Below are 16579 nucleotides of genomic sequence, written 5' to 3'. Positions count from 1 at the left end.
TAATCTCAATTCAATCACTGTCAAATAAATAGCTAAAAAACTGTTCTACCAAACAATTTATAGGAATACAAACTATATATAGAAATACAAAATTATTGATCTTTTATCGATCTACCGTCATATACTAATAACCCGATCGAATAGAAGTATATCCTCTCACTAGCTTCAATGCAAAAGCTTGGATAAAGGAACAAGACTACGGCTACCGAAAGCGACCATAAAGTTAATCAAAAATCTATTTTGCAGGAGCATTCAGCAAATCAACAGATTTTAGTCCAGATGGGTTCAGCTCATCCCATGCTTCGATCCATGTGAGCATGGCATCAGCCAGTTTGATGAAGTATTCATCCACCTTACCAAGTCTAGCACTGACTTGCTTGGAGAGTTCAGTGTAGCATTTCTGCACAGTAGTGCAATCCTTCGGAAGGGTAACAGACTGGAAGAATGGGACCAGCTCTTCTTGCCAGTAAATTCCTTTGTATTCCTTCTTAAGGTTTGCAAAAGGGTTGCTAGCTTTGCTGTGCCAGATGTAAGGCAGACCAGTCTTGACTCCATAGCCTAAATGATCACATATCACCTACAGCGATCAATAAATCAACTTCTTGTGAGCTGCTGCAGCTTAACGAGAAGGCATGAAGATCTAATTGCTAAAAAATCAACGAAAACTAGGCAGCATCAATGAAAGAGTAATGCTATTTAGTTACGACCATCATAAAATTTGATGATGTGGCACAAAACAAGCGTTAATTTTTACTGTCACGTCATCCCAATTATATGAAAGGCGTATAAAAATCTACTAAATAGCACTACTTTTAATGAAATGTCGATACCTTGGTGCACCAGCCAGCCCACATATCATCGTAGCGTCCAATTGGCTGGCCATCACCCATGAGTCCAAAGTACATTGCAGGCCCAATCAATTCACGGTTGAATGCCAGATTCATACCACACATGGGGAATAGGGTTCCTTTGGGTATTGTCATAACTGCATCCACAAACCTAAAGAAGAGAGGCATTGGCATGGATAAAGAGTGTTTTTGCACACAAGTAACATATGTTTTCTAGTGCACAAAGGATCTTTTTATACCTTGTGTTTCTCTCAAGTGGCTTGACAAGCTGGGTGGGAGCATCATAATCTGGGATATTGAGCCAGAGACCATGAGAAACAGCAGTCGGGGCACCTCCACGGAGACTGAACGGATATCCACGGACAAAATCTGCACCTTCTCGGTACGGGTCATAAAGGGTGTTGAAGAAAAATGGAGTTGATGGAGTCAGGAGGTTTTTTATGTGCTGCTCAAGTGCATTAATATCCTTGCCAGACGGATCTTTAGCAACCTGCAAAGAATACAGAATGTAAGCTTGAGATTCAAGTAGATGACTGAATCACCCCTTCGAATTCAAACTGGCTAACAATTGAATCATAACAATCTAAACAAAAGAAAAACATTAAAGCTTCTACAATAACAAGGAACAAGTGAAAAACAAGCTGTGATTTGAAGATAGCATGCATTGACCGATCTCAATGGGTAATGCCTCCTGAAAGATTCAAACATTTGTGCATTAAGGAGCCCAGAAGAATCTTAATGCATGCAGAAATTAAATGAATGTGTATCAATTAGATCTGGAGCCAAGTAGAACACATAAAACACAATGACTAATCTGCTAAATCTCATTCACGGTTCAACTAGAATTAAACATTCTAAAGGAATTAAGTTTCAAAGTAATTCTAATGGATAGCAAGAATATCACAAAACAAAAGGGGCCACTCAGATGGTATTGTAAAATATTTCATCCTAGGAATGATATCAAAATACACCCAACAAAAATCCCATATCCAACTGTTGCAAATTGTTTAGGATTGCGTTAAAAAGTTTAAAAAGTGTTTCTGTACTTAAAATGCTCTTTCACAAAAAATAAAAATAAAAAAATGTTGGTTTGGTAAAAAAACATAAAAATCACTTTTTTCTTAAAAAAAATCCTAAGACTGCGTTGAGGAAAAGCTTGAAAATGTCTTTTTTTAAAAAAACAAAATCTCTTTTAGGCTTTTTTATATTGAAAAGCTCTATTTTCTAACGCAATTTTCAAAAGCAATGACTTAATTCAAAATGTCAAGGCCATGTAGGTCAATTGTATCTTGTTGATTTTTATACTCAGCTACCTCACGGGAACCGAGACAATAGAAACACAAACACAGCAAACCTCAACCAACAAACCCAAATCCAAACCCAACAACAACCCGAATTATCAAAACCAATCAAATCAAAATCAGCTATTCACAAGACCCAAAACCCACAAAAACCAATGAATTCACAACAAGTTCCAAACTCCCTAATATATAAAACCCACGTCCAAAACAATCCCAAAAACACACACAAAAAAAAAAAAAACACTTACAAAGCAATCATCGTCGATGGTGTAGATGTACTTCTTCTTGGAGACCATGTAACCGAAGCAGCGGCAGGCGGAGTCCTTGAAAGAAATGCAGGACGCTTTGGGACCCAGAATCCGTTTGATATGGTTGCGATTGTAGAGCTCGTAGTCGAAGCCTTCGGGGACCTTGATGGTCTTCGATGGGTCACCGTCCTGGACTATGATCAGGTGGTATGGCTGAAAGAACGGCCTCCACATCTCCAGGAAGTCCAAATTCCGAATGGTGGGGATCACAATGTCCAGCTCGTCCTTGAGCAGAGGCGTTGGAGAGACTGTGGTTCTAGTCATTGTTACAGAGAGAGAGAGAGAGAGAGAGAGGCTGAGACGGCCGGTTGGGTTTGTATTCAAAGGAAGTAGCTAGAGATTTCTAGCCAAATGAAACTTTCAGTGTGCCAAATAGAAGTGTCATCTTTCCGATCGAGATCAGCAATACATAGGCCATAGGGTACTGCATGGCATACAAAATCTTGGTGATTTTTTTTTTTTTTTTTTTTTTTTTTTTTTTTTTTTTTTTAAAAAAAAACTTTATTGCATATTTTGGTACAATATTTAATAGATTAAAAAAAAAAACTAAGTAAACAATAATTTTTTCCAAACATCATTCTAAATCAAATATTACAATTTTGGCAAAAAAAAAAAATACTTACCCTTAACATTTGTTTTGCAAAGACATCATTAAACTAACATTTGTAACACTTGAGCCTTTTAAATTACCATTTTATTGCAAAATGGTCTCATTGTTGATGTTAAAATGAACGGAAAATAGCGCACGTAACTTAAATCTGCATTATTTTGAAATTAAAATATTCAAATTATTCTAGACTACTTTTAAAAACACTTATTAACCCCTTTAAAGTACCCTTTTTTTTTTTTTTTTTTTTTTTTTTTGGGCGATTTGGCCCCCTATTAAATGTTGGGGTTAAAATAAATGAAAAAAGTCATATGTGACTTGCATGTGCATATGTCAGATCTGATGTTTCTATTACCCCAAACCTAATTAGAAAAAAAAATATTACCCCAAACCTGAAAAAAAAAAAAAAAAAAAAAGTGAAAATGAGGAAGAAGAGTGAAGGTGTTGAGGGGTGGTCGACTATCTTGATGGGTGACCACCTCCTGAAAACTTCAAAGGGTAATCGAATTAAGGATGAAGGATGGTTCTACTACAATTTGGTAGTTTATGAGTGTCTTTGCAAATAGTAATTCAAGGTATTTTGAGTATTTCAAGTTCAAAATATGCACATATAGGTTATATGTGGTATTTTCCATCCATTTTAAAGCCAACGTCTAATCGAGGAGAGGTGATACACAAGGGATAGGAAACCGTTCCCTTACTGTCTCTTTTTAATAAAAAAAAAAAAAATATAATAAGAAAGTGTCGACATCAAAGCACACTTTTTTTATTATATTTTATTTTTTAATTAAAAAGAGACCGTCAAGGGACGGTTTTCCGTCCCCCGAAAATTATTTTCCTTAATAGAGATGCCTTTTTGCAACAAAATAGTACTTTGAGGGGCTACAAGTGCCATAAATGGTAGTTTGATGATATATTTCCTTACAAGATTTCAGGAGGTGGTCACCTAAAAACTAAAAATAAAAAAGTGTCGGTTTGAGGGGTGAATTTATTTCCCTAGAAATTTATTACTAAAAAGCAGCAAAAGCTAGTAGATGATATACTTTAAATCTTACAAAAAAAGTAAAAAAATATAGTGTATATATATGTAAAAGGACCAAACTACATATAGACTAAGGGGAGCCATGGCCTCCCTTGGTTTTCAAATTTTCTTTTTAAATTTTCTATTAAGTTAAATATATATGTATTTTTAGGCTTAAAAATTAAGCTTGGCCCCTATCAAAATTAAATTTGACTCTTCAATCATATTTTGGCACATCTGAATGTTCTATTTCTGTCCCTGTATATATATATAAACACACATTACAATATGTAAAAGATTACACTATTCTTATAGTACAAAATAATTTCCAATAAAAGGGTTTTTTTTTTTTTTTTTTTTTTTTTTTTTTTTTTTTTTTTTGCTTTTAGAACCTACTTTTAATATCGCTTAAAGTATCTCCAGCAATTCTATGAATTTTAGCTAATCAAATAAAAATTAATCATTGAATTACATGTAACTGAATAACTGATTTTTATTATCACGTCATCCAATAGTTTGAGTCTATTAGTGCTTGCCTAAAAATAGATAATAAAAAACAAAATCTATGTTTTAGAAAATAAAAAAACAAGCTAATAGATGGAATTTTTGCTTTGTATTAACTAAATATATAATATATAAAGATTTAAGACCGTTGCCGGAGATGCTGCTATACTAGTAGCATCTATTTCTTGTGAGTCCGGCGCATCGGCAGGAATTTGGTGTCGAAAAGCGACCTTTCATGTCTGGATGTTGATGGTCGTGGGGGTGGGGCGACTCCTTCAAAGTAACTGGAGCCAGGTGGTGGCTACCCTACTCCAAACCAATTTGAGACACCGACAAATGATGATCCTCGATGGGTTGCATGGGGTCTTTGCCGGCCACGTTTCCCACCGACACTATAGGGTCAATTCTCGTCGTAGATCTTAAACTTTGTAAAAAATGCTACGGTCTTTTTTTTTAGGTTGAATTTGACATTTATTCAGACTGGAGATTATATTTAATCAAAAAATTTGTTGTTGTTGTTGTTTGGTATTTTTATGTTCTATGCATTTTTATAATTAGAATTCAGGTATTCTTCTTGCTATTTTTTTTTTTCCTTTATACTTTTAATTTTCAATTATGTATACCTATAATTATTAAAAAAAAAATGTTTATTTTTCTGTGTTTTTTTCTTCTGATGTTCAGAATTATTTGCGTTTTATTTGTATTGAAATACAATAGGTATCGATCACACTCAGATATTCTTACTAATTTTGTATTAATGCTTTAATATTTAGATTAAACCATTATTCTTCTTGCTAATTTTTTTTTTCTTTATACTATTCATTTTAAACCATGTAAACCTATGGGAGTAAAGATTTAAACATGCTTTAATGTACATGGATTAAACTAAGATATAGAGTCTTATATTTTCTGGAATTTTTTTTTTTTTGTTTTTGTTTTTGTTTTTTTGTTTACGTGATTTACATCATTTCCAGCCATTTTTTGAAAATGTTTTTATGCTTTGGAAAGCAAACACGGCAAAAATTTATTTGCTTATTGTGCATAAATTGAATATAAATACTTTTGAAACACCAAAGAAATATTAAGCATTGATCTTGATGTGAGGATTATTTGATTGCGTTAAATGTTTAATGAAAGTTTTTGTTTTATTTTGTATTCATAAAAAAAAAATAAAAAAAAAAAAATTATTTAGTTTGTTATGTAATTTTTTAAGTGTTCAGAATTACATGGGTTTTATTTGTATTTAAATATAATAGGTATCACACTAACAATATTATAGATTCTTGCTAATTTTTTTATTAATGCTTTGATAATTAGATTAAATCATGTTATCTTCTTGCTCTTTTTTTTTTCTTTATACTTATTTTTCGTTTATAAACTACTCATATGGGAACACAGATTTTAACATGTTTTAATTTATAAGGATTAAACTAAAATTAGAGGTATTATTTTTTAATTCATTTGAATGTTTTATGGAACATTTTTGTTTTAGTTTGTATGATTTACTTGATTTCCAGACATTTTTTGAAAGTGTTTTTTTGCTTTTGAAAGCAAAATAAGGTAAAAATTTATTTGAAACACTGAAGAGATATTAAGCATTGAACCTAATGTAAGGTCTATTTGATTGCGTTAAATATTTAGTGAAAGATTTTATTTTATTTTGTATTCATAAAAAAAATATTTCTTTTTAGTTTGTTACGTATTTTTTTAGAATGTTCAGAATTATATGAGTTTTATTTATATCAAAATATAATATTTATCACAACAATAATATTAGAGATTTTTGCTAATTTTTTATTAATGCTTTGATAATCATAATCCACAGATTTTCTTCTTTGTTGTTTTTTTTTTTTTTTTTTCATTTTAACTACTCATACGGGAACAAAAATTTTAACATGTTTTAATTTATATGGATTAAAATAAAATTAAGGGTATTATTTTTTAATTCATTTGAATGTTTAATGTAATTTTTTTTTTTTTTTTTTCGTTTGTATGTTTAATGAGTTGGACAAATGACGTTAAAGTTTATCGCCTTGTCAGGAAATTTCTAATTAAATACTTGATAATTCAAGTAGGACTTAATATTATTGGGAAAAGACTTGAAGGATATGGATATGATCTCCTGGAGCAGTACTAGCTTGAATATAGCAAATAAACAAATTAAAAAAGAAAAAGAAAAGAAGACTTGTCTTTAAAGGCTAAAGCAGTCCAATCCAGACATGTCCTCAAGCTCGATCACGTGGCTTGAACACAACTTGGCTTGAGCACAACTTGGCTTGAGCACCTCTGATAACCAGTGAAATGACTGACCGTTGAGCCGTTGTGTTCAAACTTCTCAAAATCTCCCGCCAGCTTTTCCACCATTCCTTACTATATTATTGCTTCAAGATGCAGAAACCAAGCAGAGAAAAAAAAAAATGAAAATAAATAAGGTGGTCTATCAGAGAGAGACAGAGAGAGAGAGAGAGAGAGATGAAAATATCAGATGAAGTACCCAACAACCAGTAGGTGAGACATCTTGAGGCATTGGCTTTCAATTATTAATCCTCTTTTCCTTTTTAACACACAAAAAACTTGTGTAATTTGTGGAGGAGTTTGTGAGCTGGTGAAGTACTTCAGACCATGGAATTTAAGAATCATGCCAAACAGGCTCAGGAAATTCTCCATGAGACCAAAGATTGTTGCCAAAGATGGCGATGCTGCTTTGTTCCAGAGCTGAAGTTCATCCTCTTGGCTGTTCTATATGCCATGATGTTCTCCCATGCAGGTAACACTCTTGCTCCTTTTCTGTTGACAGCTTCATTTTTGAGTATTTGTTTCATTTTTGCTTCTGTTTTGTGTGATTCTAGTGGCATATGATCCGTTGGATCCAACTGGAAACATAACGATCAAATGGGATGTAATGTCTTGGACACCAGATGGTTATGTGGTGAGTGTTGTATCAATTTGAGAATTGTTTTCATGACTAGCAGATTTTAACCCTATGTTAATGACGTAACGGAAGCGATAGATCAAGTGAATGAAAATCATGATCATATACTTCTACTTGTCAATAAATAATACCAGGCTGCAGTGACAATGAACAACTTTCAAATGTATCGGGGTATCATGAGCCCGGGGTGGACTCTAGGATGGAATTGGGCTAAGAAAGAAGTGATCTGGACGATGGTAGGATCTCAAACCACAGAGCAAGGAGACTGCTCCAAGTTCAAAGGAGCTGTACCTCACTGCTGCAAGAGGAATCCCACAGTTGTTGACTTGCTCCCTGGAGTTCCTTACAATCAACAGTTCTCCAATTGCTGTAAGGGTGGTGTGTTGGCTGGTTGGGCACAGGATCCCACAGCTTCAGTCTCTGCATTCCAGGTGAGCGTCGGGCTTGCCGGAACTTCCAATAAAACAGTGAAGCTCCCCAAGAACTTCACTTTGCTTGGTCCAGGACCAGGGTACACTTGTGGACCTGCAAAGATTGTGCCATCCACGGTCTTTCTCACAACTGATCGCAGGCGGAAAACTCAAGCACTTAGTGAGTAGTATTCCTTCAGTCTTTTCGATATCTTGTTATACAGATAAATTTGATCATTTTAATGAAATGATTTTTGTATGCAGTGACATGGAATGTGACATGCACTTATTCGCAGTTTCTTGCCTCCAAGAATCCTAGTTGCTGTGTTTCCTTTTCATCCTTCTACAATGATACAATCACCCCTTGTCCATCTTGTGCTTGTGGTTGCCAGAACAAAAAGAATTGTATCATGTAAGCTTCCCATTACTTCATTAGCATCAGAGCATGCATACATATAGATACATGTAGACAAACAGTAATTAGAGAGCACCTTAGGTAGAACTCATTCTTGCTTGCAAAAGTAGTGTGTCCAATAGTTTATATATATACACAAAGGTTAAAATTGAACTCAAGCCATGCATGTGAGACACTTAAAGTCATAACATACCACCACGCTCCGCAGCCGTCCACGGCAGCCCATTCTATCGACATTGACCCAATGCTAGTCTTTTCTCTTTTGGCGGCTCCATTCACCTATCAATATTCAATGACTTAACACTCTACTCACACATAGTACCAGCCTATAGGTCGCCCTTTCTATGACTCGACTAACAAACTGCAACCCATTCAATCCCATACTCAATGAGCTATGTCCGATTCCATACTCGACGTGGTGGTAACTCTGATACTAAATGATACAAATTTTGGATAAAACTCATCCTTGAAAACCGACTTGCAAAGGGAGGGTACCCAAGAGCTTGTATATACATGATTAAGATTATATTTAAGCTATGTGGGATACTTAGGAACGTAATATTAACAATCATTAGTTAGGAATGTTTCTGATGTGTTTTTGAAACGTGGAAATACAGGAGCAATTCAAAGCTATTACACAAGGCAGGGATAAACACTCCAAAGAAGGACAATACACCATTGCTACAGTGCACACATCATATGTGCCCTGTACGGGTGCACTGGCATGTGAAGCTCAACTATAAGGACTACTGGCGTGTGAAGGTTGCCATCACTAATTTTAACTACCGGATGAACTACACACAGTGGTCACTTGTGGCGCAGCATCCCAATCTCAACAATGTCACCCAAGTCTTTAGCTTTGACTACAAGCCTCTTGTCCCCTACGAATCCATAAGTGGGTGCCAACACATATAATTAAATTGTTACACAAACACAATGCCTGTTTAGTTTTAGAGAAATGCTACACGAATTCTCTATTTTACACTCTCCTTAAGTGCTTACTCCTTAACGTGGCCGTCGGAGAAAATGAGTAAGCAGATGAAATTAAAAAAACGTTGTAGTGAAAAACTGACGTGGCAACTATCACATTAGAAAGTAAGTACTTGGGAGTGTAAAAGAGGGAGCTCGCATAGCACTTCTCTTAGTTTTATGGTATTCAGAGATTAAGTTCTGAATAACATTTGTGTGTGCAGATGATACTGGTATGTTCTATGGCATGAAATTCTACAATGACCTATTAATGGAAGCTGGGCCCCTAGGAAATGTCCAGTCTGAGCTGCTTCTCCAGAAGAACAAGGACACATTTACACTCAAGAACGGATGGGCATTTCCTCGGAAAGTTTACTTCAATGGTGACGAATGCAAGCTTCCCCCACCTGACACGTACCCATTTCTACCAAACTCTGCCTATGCAAAGCCAGTCGCAATTTCAACTCTAGCAGCCTCCCTGTTCTTGTTAGTATTGGCCATATGGTGATCACTACATATTTTATGGGGGGAAGGATGCTTTCCTGAAAGTTTTAAGGCAGCTGAAGCCAGATGGTTTGAGTCTGGACCATCAGTTATAACAGGTACACCTATCGTACAACCATTTGGGATCGTTTGATAAAACCTTTTTTTAGAGTAATTTTTACTTTATGGTTGTAATGACTAGTGTGAGTATTTTTGCGTTTTTAGTTGTTTGTTAATGCTTTTGTTTTTTTACTAAAAAAAAAACTTTTCTAAAAAGTGTTGCCAATGAGCTCCTTGCAGATCCTTTTTTCTTTTTTTCATGTAACATAAGATTTGATCATGTATTTTTACAATGAAAATGGATAGCAACAAGGTATGAGAAATAGAACCAAATCATATATCAACTATGATATCTTCATCAAATTCCTTATTTTACAATGCTGAGAACATATTTTTGTGCATATGCAACAAACAACACGTCAAATGTATAATATAAGTAACGGTACAATACAGCAGCTAAATCTACACAAAAATTGTAGAAAAAGACTAATCCCCAATAAATAAAACGGATGAAACAGCAAACTTTTCCAGTGAGAAGCAATAGTGCACCTGAACCCCCACTTGTCTTGCTTGAACTTGGAGCCCCAACTCATTCAGCCCCATCAGCTGGACTGCCATAAGCTCTGCTGCAATCCCAACCCTTTGGAAAATTCTGGAGTGTTCTAGAACCGATAGCGTTTTTGGTTTGCCCCATAACACTCTACGCGAAAGCCAATATGAATACCAAAGATGCCAAGATGGTAAAGGCTGAACGAAGTAGGGAGGTAATTGGTTTGGAACCCGCATTTGGCAACCAAGGGTAGGCATCTGGAGGTGGCATGACACAGTTATCACCATTGAAATAAATCCTTCGTGGGAAAGCCCATCCCTTTTCAAAAGTGAAAGTTGATTTATCCTTGCGGAATAGGAGCTCCGACTGCACATTCCCTAGAGGGCCAGCTTGCGAGAGCAAATCATTGTAAAACTTGACGCCCCATAACATGGCAGTATCATCTGCAAAACCAAAAGCCATGCTCAGAAATAGATTATATAATGATGCAGGGGCTACTTCATACAACTAAATTTTGGAGATATGAAACTTACTTAAGCCTGCATAAGGAGTTAAGGACCTGTAATTAAAGCTGAAAGGCCGGGTTAGATTATCAAAGTTGGGGTGTTGCACAACAAGATTCCATTGTGTGTAGTTCATTCTGTAATTGAAATTCGTGATTGTAATCTTCACCCTCCAGTACTCCTTGTAATTGAGTTTAACATGCCAATGGACTCGGATAGGACACATATGGCTGGTGCACTGGACCAGAGGTGCATTAGTAGATTTTCCTGGACCTGCTACTGCTGAAGCTAAATATGGAGACTCTGGACTGTTGAAAGAAAAAAAAAAGGTCAATAATTAAAGCAAAACATGGAGAAATTGTGAAAGAGAAAGAAAAAGGAAAGCAAGAGAAAAAGCGCAAGACAAAGATAAACAAGAGACTTACTCTACGCAGCTCCCAGGATCTGTTATATTGTTTTGACAGCCACAGGTGCAGGTTGGGCAATTTACTATTGTGTCATTATAGAAGGAGGAGAGAGAAACACAACAGGTGGGTGTCTTCTGAGCAAGGAATTGTGAATATGTGCAAGTAATATTCCAGGTCACTGCCACAAGAGATACAGGGTAAGGTAAGGTAAACATTGTTCAATTTTTTTCGCCATAGCGACAATTCTTAAAACCATAAAACCATATATATATTGCAATTATATCTTAAACCATTCCAGTAAGAGATGCATGCAGTTATGCACCCATAAATTAATCTAGAAGCGTTTAGCAAGTAACTTACTCAAAGCTTGAGTGACTCTCCTTTTATCATCTGACACAAATTTACTTGGTCTCACAATCTTTGCTGGCCCACAAGTATATCCGGGCCCTGGTGCTCTCAGGGTGAAGTTTTTAGGTAATCTAACAGTTTTGTTAGTTGTTCCTGCAGCACCCACACTGATTTGGAATGAGCTTGCTGCGTTGGCTGGGTCCTGGACCCATGAGTTCATTACTCCCCCTTTGCAGCAATTAGCAATCTGCTGGTTGTATGGAGTTCCAGGCAATAAATCCACAACCGTTGGATCCTTCTTACAGCAATGCGGAATGTTCCCTTTATATCTCGAACAATCCCCTTGCTCTGTTGTTTGTCCACCAACCATGCTCCAAACGACTTCTTTCTTAGACCATGTCCACCCCAATGTCCAACCTGGTGCTTGAATATGGCGATATTGTTGGAAGTTATAAATAGTAACAACCGCCTGCACAACCCAAAAAGTGAAAGATATTGTTTGAAAATTGTCTCAAATTCAAGTGAATCCCAAATCGAAAAGTAGAGAGGTTAGAAAAAAAGTTAAGATCCTAACATTGACAAAATAAAAAGTAATGAATTGTAGTTTGAGCTTTATATATAAGCATTGGTAGGGATTTGGTGGTTCCAGCCCAAGTGGAAGCTTTGGCTCATAGTGGTTCTCCCACAAAGGGGATTTTTGCAGTGGTTCGTATGAGAACACCATTGAGTATTTTAGGTCTTCCTATAAATAGGAATAGTCTGGTAATTCTTTTGAGTGTGAACATCATTGGATGTATTGGGTGTATGAGTGTGTGGCTTTTTTGAGGGTTTGTGAGTGTGTTTATAATCCATATTGTTGACAAGGATTTTGGTTGGCATTTCCTATAAATGTAGACAATGAGTTGGATGAATCATGTTAAAGTTTACCGTCTTGTCAGGAAATTTCTAATTAAATGTTTATGTGATGTGCTCCCGCTAGCCCCAAGCTCTAACAAACCAGTTTTAGAGCTTCCCTCTTACGACAGATATATTATACTTGATAATTCAAGTAGGAAAATAAATTTCTTAATATTATCGGGAAAAGACTTCAAGAAAATGGATATGATCTCTTGGAGTAGTACTAGCTTGAATATAGCAAATAACCAAAAAAATAAAAAAAAACTATACACCGCATACTACTTACAACATAGCCATCTGGCGTCCAGCTCTTTACATCCCATTTAATTGTGATATTTCCAGTTGGATCAAGTGCATCATAGGCTTCTGCAGAAACATCAAGGAAACAAAGCTGAAAACTTGAATTCTTAAGAGTCTATACATAGTAAATTTCATACTTTATACCAACTCAATTTCCTTTCAGCACAAATTTATAGCTTCAATCCACGTGGATCATTGTATTTCTCTGTTTTTGCAATTTATAATATGGCAACAGAGCATTAAAGCAGAAATTGACTTCCGTATTTTGTTTACCCTCAAGATATTAAAGACCAATGCATTCCTAGTCCAATTAATTGATCAAACACATGAGAACTTCTGTTTTTCTTAGGGTGAAATAGATTTCAACTCCATAAAACAGGAAACTAGAATTTTTACCCTCCCCCGGGACCCCAAAAAAGCAAAAATGGAAAGAGAAGAAACTACCACCTATGACCTATGCCCCATATTGCAAAAGTCATTTGAGAAAACCCAGTCTGTAATTACCTATAGCTACCTGATTACTTTTATCTATATGCTTTTCTAGTCATTGATAGATCAAATTAACTGCTGCATCGATGAAAAAAGAGTTAGAATAAGAATGTCAAAATCTTCCCCACAGATAATAGCCATGAATGTACAATCAAACTTTACAAGCCCAGGAAGCAACAATAATATTAAACATTCATTTCTTCACTACCAGTCAATCAATCATAGTAAATAGCCAAATTCCGGGAAAAATGGAACAGATCTCTGGTAGCTAACCAAAACCCAGAAACAGAAAACAAGAATTACACCTTCAAGACAATAAATTCATGAACATGGACAAGAAAGCAAGCCTCTTGGGGCACTGACCTGTAGAAGTAAAACTGGAGCAAGAAAGCAACAGCACAAGCAGAACAGCAAAACTGCTGAGCATTGTAATGGATCCAGAGGCTGATGAAGAGAGAAAACCCATTTCTCTTGGTGCAGATGTAGTTACTGAATATGATGTTAAAGCTCAGGCCTAGCCCAAGATCTACACAGTAAATGGAGGAAGAGAGAGAGAGAGAGACGTGGAAGTGAGGGATGTTCTTCTCTGTTTCACATGCCAAGTGACGATTTTAAAGTTAAAGTGGACTTATTGAAGTCACTGTAATCTGTTTTGTTTAATGTGTTGAAGCTTTTTGTGGGCAATGTTATATTACAACTATACCCTTGACCAGTTAACTTAAATAGATAATTTACATTCATTATTGCTTTAAATGAATAAAAACAATGGATGGATTTTTGGGGCTTAATTATGTTCCACATTCCAGATGTTGAGATTTATATCGATCATCTTTTAATGTTACTCCTCACCTTCATTTATAACGACGTATTTTAAGTTTTATGTTCACTATTTAAAAAAATAAGAAGAGAAGAATGCCATTTAAAACACGTTATGTCAATAAGTATAAAATGGATATGATAAATAATTATGAAACAGACCTTCATATAATTGATAATAGTTATATTTAGTTATCACGAGCCATTTAACTCCTCAAGCAGACACTTCAAAATAGAATGTTCTATATCCATTTTGTTATCGTAAACTTTCATTTTTAAGTCTTTATTATTTTCTCTATCCTCTCACTTTCCTTTTTTTTTTTTTTTTTATCTGTTCTTAACTTCTTATACTTTCACAATAAAAAATACATTGAAAATAATATTTAAATAAAATAAAAAGTGGAATAGATAATATGTTAGAGTTTGTATTGAAAAACTAGTACCATGTTCTTACCACAAATTTTTTTCATTCTGGGTGTATAATGAAAAGATAAAACAATTATGGGTAGGGATAATTTGGGAAAGAGCAGAATATATTTGGCATGTTGATAATAAAAAAATCCAAATGGAAAAAATGGCCCTGTGAAGAGGACAGTGGACAGCAGAGGCTGTGGGCCCCGCCCCACAAGGCGTCCCTTCCCGTATTCCATCTCTGTCGGTGGAGAAAGAGAGAGAGAGAGAAAGAGAGTAGAATCTTCTTTTGGGGTTTATTTTGCATGCCGTCCAAATGAAGATCAATTTTGGTATTGTTTTATAAGAAATGTTTGGTTAACACTCTTTTTTTATTATTATATTTTATTAATTTTTAAAAATATGCTTGAGTTATTTTTTTAAATTAAAATTTTATTTCACTTTTATCCAATTTTTTTTTTAAAATTTTTTCTCAAATTCTTTAAACCATCTAATCATAATTTTTTTTAAAAAAATCTGTATTTATAATTTAAAATATAATAGAATATAATACAAAAAAAAAAAAAAAAAATCACATATCCAAAGGAGTTAATATTTTTTGACTAAGTATTTGTCCCTCTTTTCCACCAAATTTGGTACCTTTTTTTTTGTATATATATTTTTTTATTTGTTTTTGTGTATGGACTAATCGTACCGACATTCGTACCGACATTCATGAGCCTTTTTTAATTAAGCAATTTTGTCAATCGTTGCATTTGTCTTTTGTCTTTTAATCCCAACGGAAGGAGGTTTAAATTTTATTTTTATTTTTTTTGAAAAAAATTAAATGGCTTTGAAACTTTTTATTTTTTTCTTTTTTCTGTTGACCGAGTAATTTCTTACATAATTTAGAAATAATTTTTGTACATTAAATGTTTTGTGATGCAAGTTTGTACTCGATAGGAATGGGTAAATTTAGGTTCAATTTTTGAACCTTCAATTTTGATATAATGTTAAACTATAATGTATTTTAAAAGTTTAAATTAATAAAAATAAATAAATTTAATCATTTAATTAATATTTTAACGTCTCCCGAATCGGGATTTGATTCTTGTATAACACTAATACAACAACTGCACAACAACTACTCACATGAGGGTGGGCTCCAAGTGTGTAGGACTCACCTTCATGTGAAGGGTTGTTGTGCAGTTGTTGTATTGGTGTTGTAAATCTAACATTTTCTTTTCTATAGAAGGAAATTGCAATTCCTTGAAATGTAAACACTTATCCAGCTTCACAAACTTGGTATCAGATTTCTTTTTTTCTCTCTTTATTAACTCCTGTCCAATTTGATATATAATATTGTCAATAGGAAATTTCACTTATCACCTTTGATCTTTTATTACTTTTACAATTATACCTTTAAACTTTAAAAAGTATTAATTTAATGTATCAATCTTTCAATATTTTTCAATTTCACCCATTTGTTAAGATTTTTCGTTAAATCATGTCAAAATATCCGTATTTTTTTTTTTTTAAATATATATCTTAAAGATTCAAGCATATGCATTTTTGCAAATTCTATTAAATCCTGACCAAGGCTTAAATCCTTACAAATTTTTTTTTTCTTTTTTTGTTTAAAAAAAAATGATGGGTATTTTATGAATTTTGACATGATTTAACGTAAAATTCTAACGAATTATTGAAATTTAAAAAAATTAAAAGATTGATACACTCAATTGATACTTTTTAAAGTTTATTAATATGATTGTAAAAATAACGAAAGATCAACAGTGGTATGTAAAGTTTTCCCTGTTATCGACTTGTTAAGTGATCCACTTACATTTCCTTTATTTCCTGATTTTTTTGAGACCATTGCTCATTAGAAGTGTTAGAATTGTACTCATATTATTGTATAATACAGCCCCCTCTCTGCAATTTTGAGTTTGATAAAGTAATATAATCATAGTTTTAACATGGTGTCAAAGCTAAGGTTTTGAATTACTCCTATTGTCTTACGA

The 16579-nt window shown here is 34.3% G+C and overlaps 3 protein-coding genes across 3 annotated transcripts; 1 reads left to right on the top strand and 2 right to left on the bottom strand.

Moving 5' to 3' along the window:
• On the bottom strand, window positions 1–2871 carry LOC133875586 (probable UDP-arabinopyranose mutase 2). The gene is made up of 4 exons (XM_062313762.1): window positions 2398–2871; window positions 1088–1338; window positions 831–999; window positions 1–577 (listed from the first exon to the last, which is right to left on the bottom strand). The coding sequence occupies exons 1-4, from the start codon at window positions 2719–2721 to the stop codon at window positions 236–238; spliced, it is 1086 nt and encodes a 361-aa protein (XP_062169746.1). The 5' UTR covers window positions 2722–2871; the 3' UTR covers window positions 1–235.
• Window positions 2872–7063: 4192 nt separating this feature from the next.
• Window positions 7064–10074, top strand: LOC133875584 (COBRA-like protein 4). Its single transcript, XM_062313759.1, has 6 exons — window positions 7064–7356; window positions 7439–7518; window positions 7656–8112; window positions 8196–8343; window positions 8964–9241; window positions 9540–10074. Exons 1-6 carry the CDS (start codon window positions 7212–7214, stop codon window positions 9821–9823), a joined length of 1392 nt encoding a protein of 463 aa, XP_062169743.1. The 5' UTR covers window positions 7064–7211; the 3' UTR covers window positions 9824–10074.
• Window positions 10075–10174: 100 nt separating this feature from the next.
• On the bottom strand, window positions 10175–13959 carry LOC133875585 (protein COBRA). The gene is made up of 6 exons (XM_062313760.1): window positions 13716–13959; window positions 12850–12929; window positions 11679–12135; window positions 11337–11496; window positions 10942–11219; window positions 10175–10851 (listed from the first exon to the last, which is right to left on the bottom strand). The coding sequence occupies exons 1-6, from the start codon at window positions 13816–13818 to the stop codon at window positions 10559–10561; spliced, it is 1371 nt and encodes a 456-aa protein (XP_062169744.1). The 5' UTR covers window positions 13819–13959; the 3' UTR covers window positions 10175–10558.
• Window positions 13960–16579: the final 2620 nt, after the last annotated feature.

Source organism: Alnus glutinosa, chromosome 8 (genome assembly GCF_958979055.1).
Source record: "Alnus glutinosa chromosome 8, dhAlnGlut1.1, whole genome shotgun sequence".
Taxonomy (NCBI): domain Eukaryota; kingdom Viridiplantae; phylum Streptophyta; class Magnoliopsida; order Fagales; family Betulaceae; genus Alnus; species Alnus glutinosa.
This window is presented reverse-complemented; position numbering and strand designations above follow the sequence as displayed.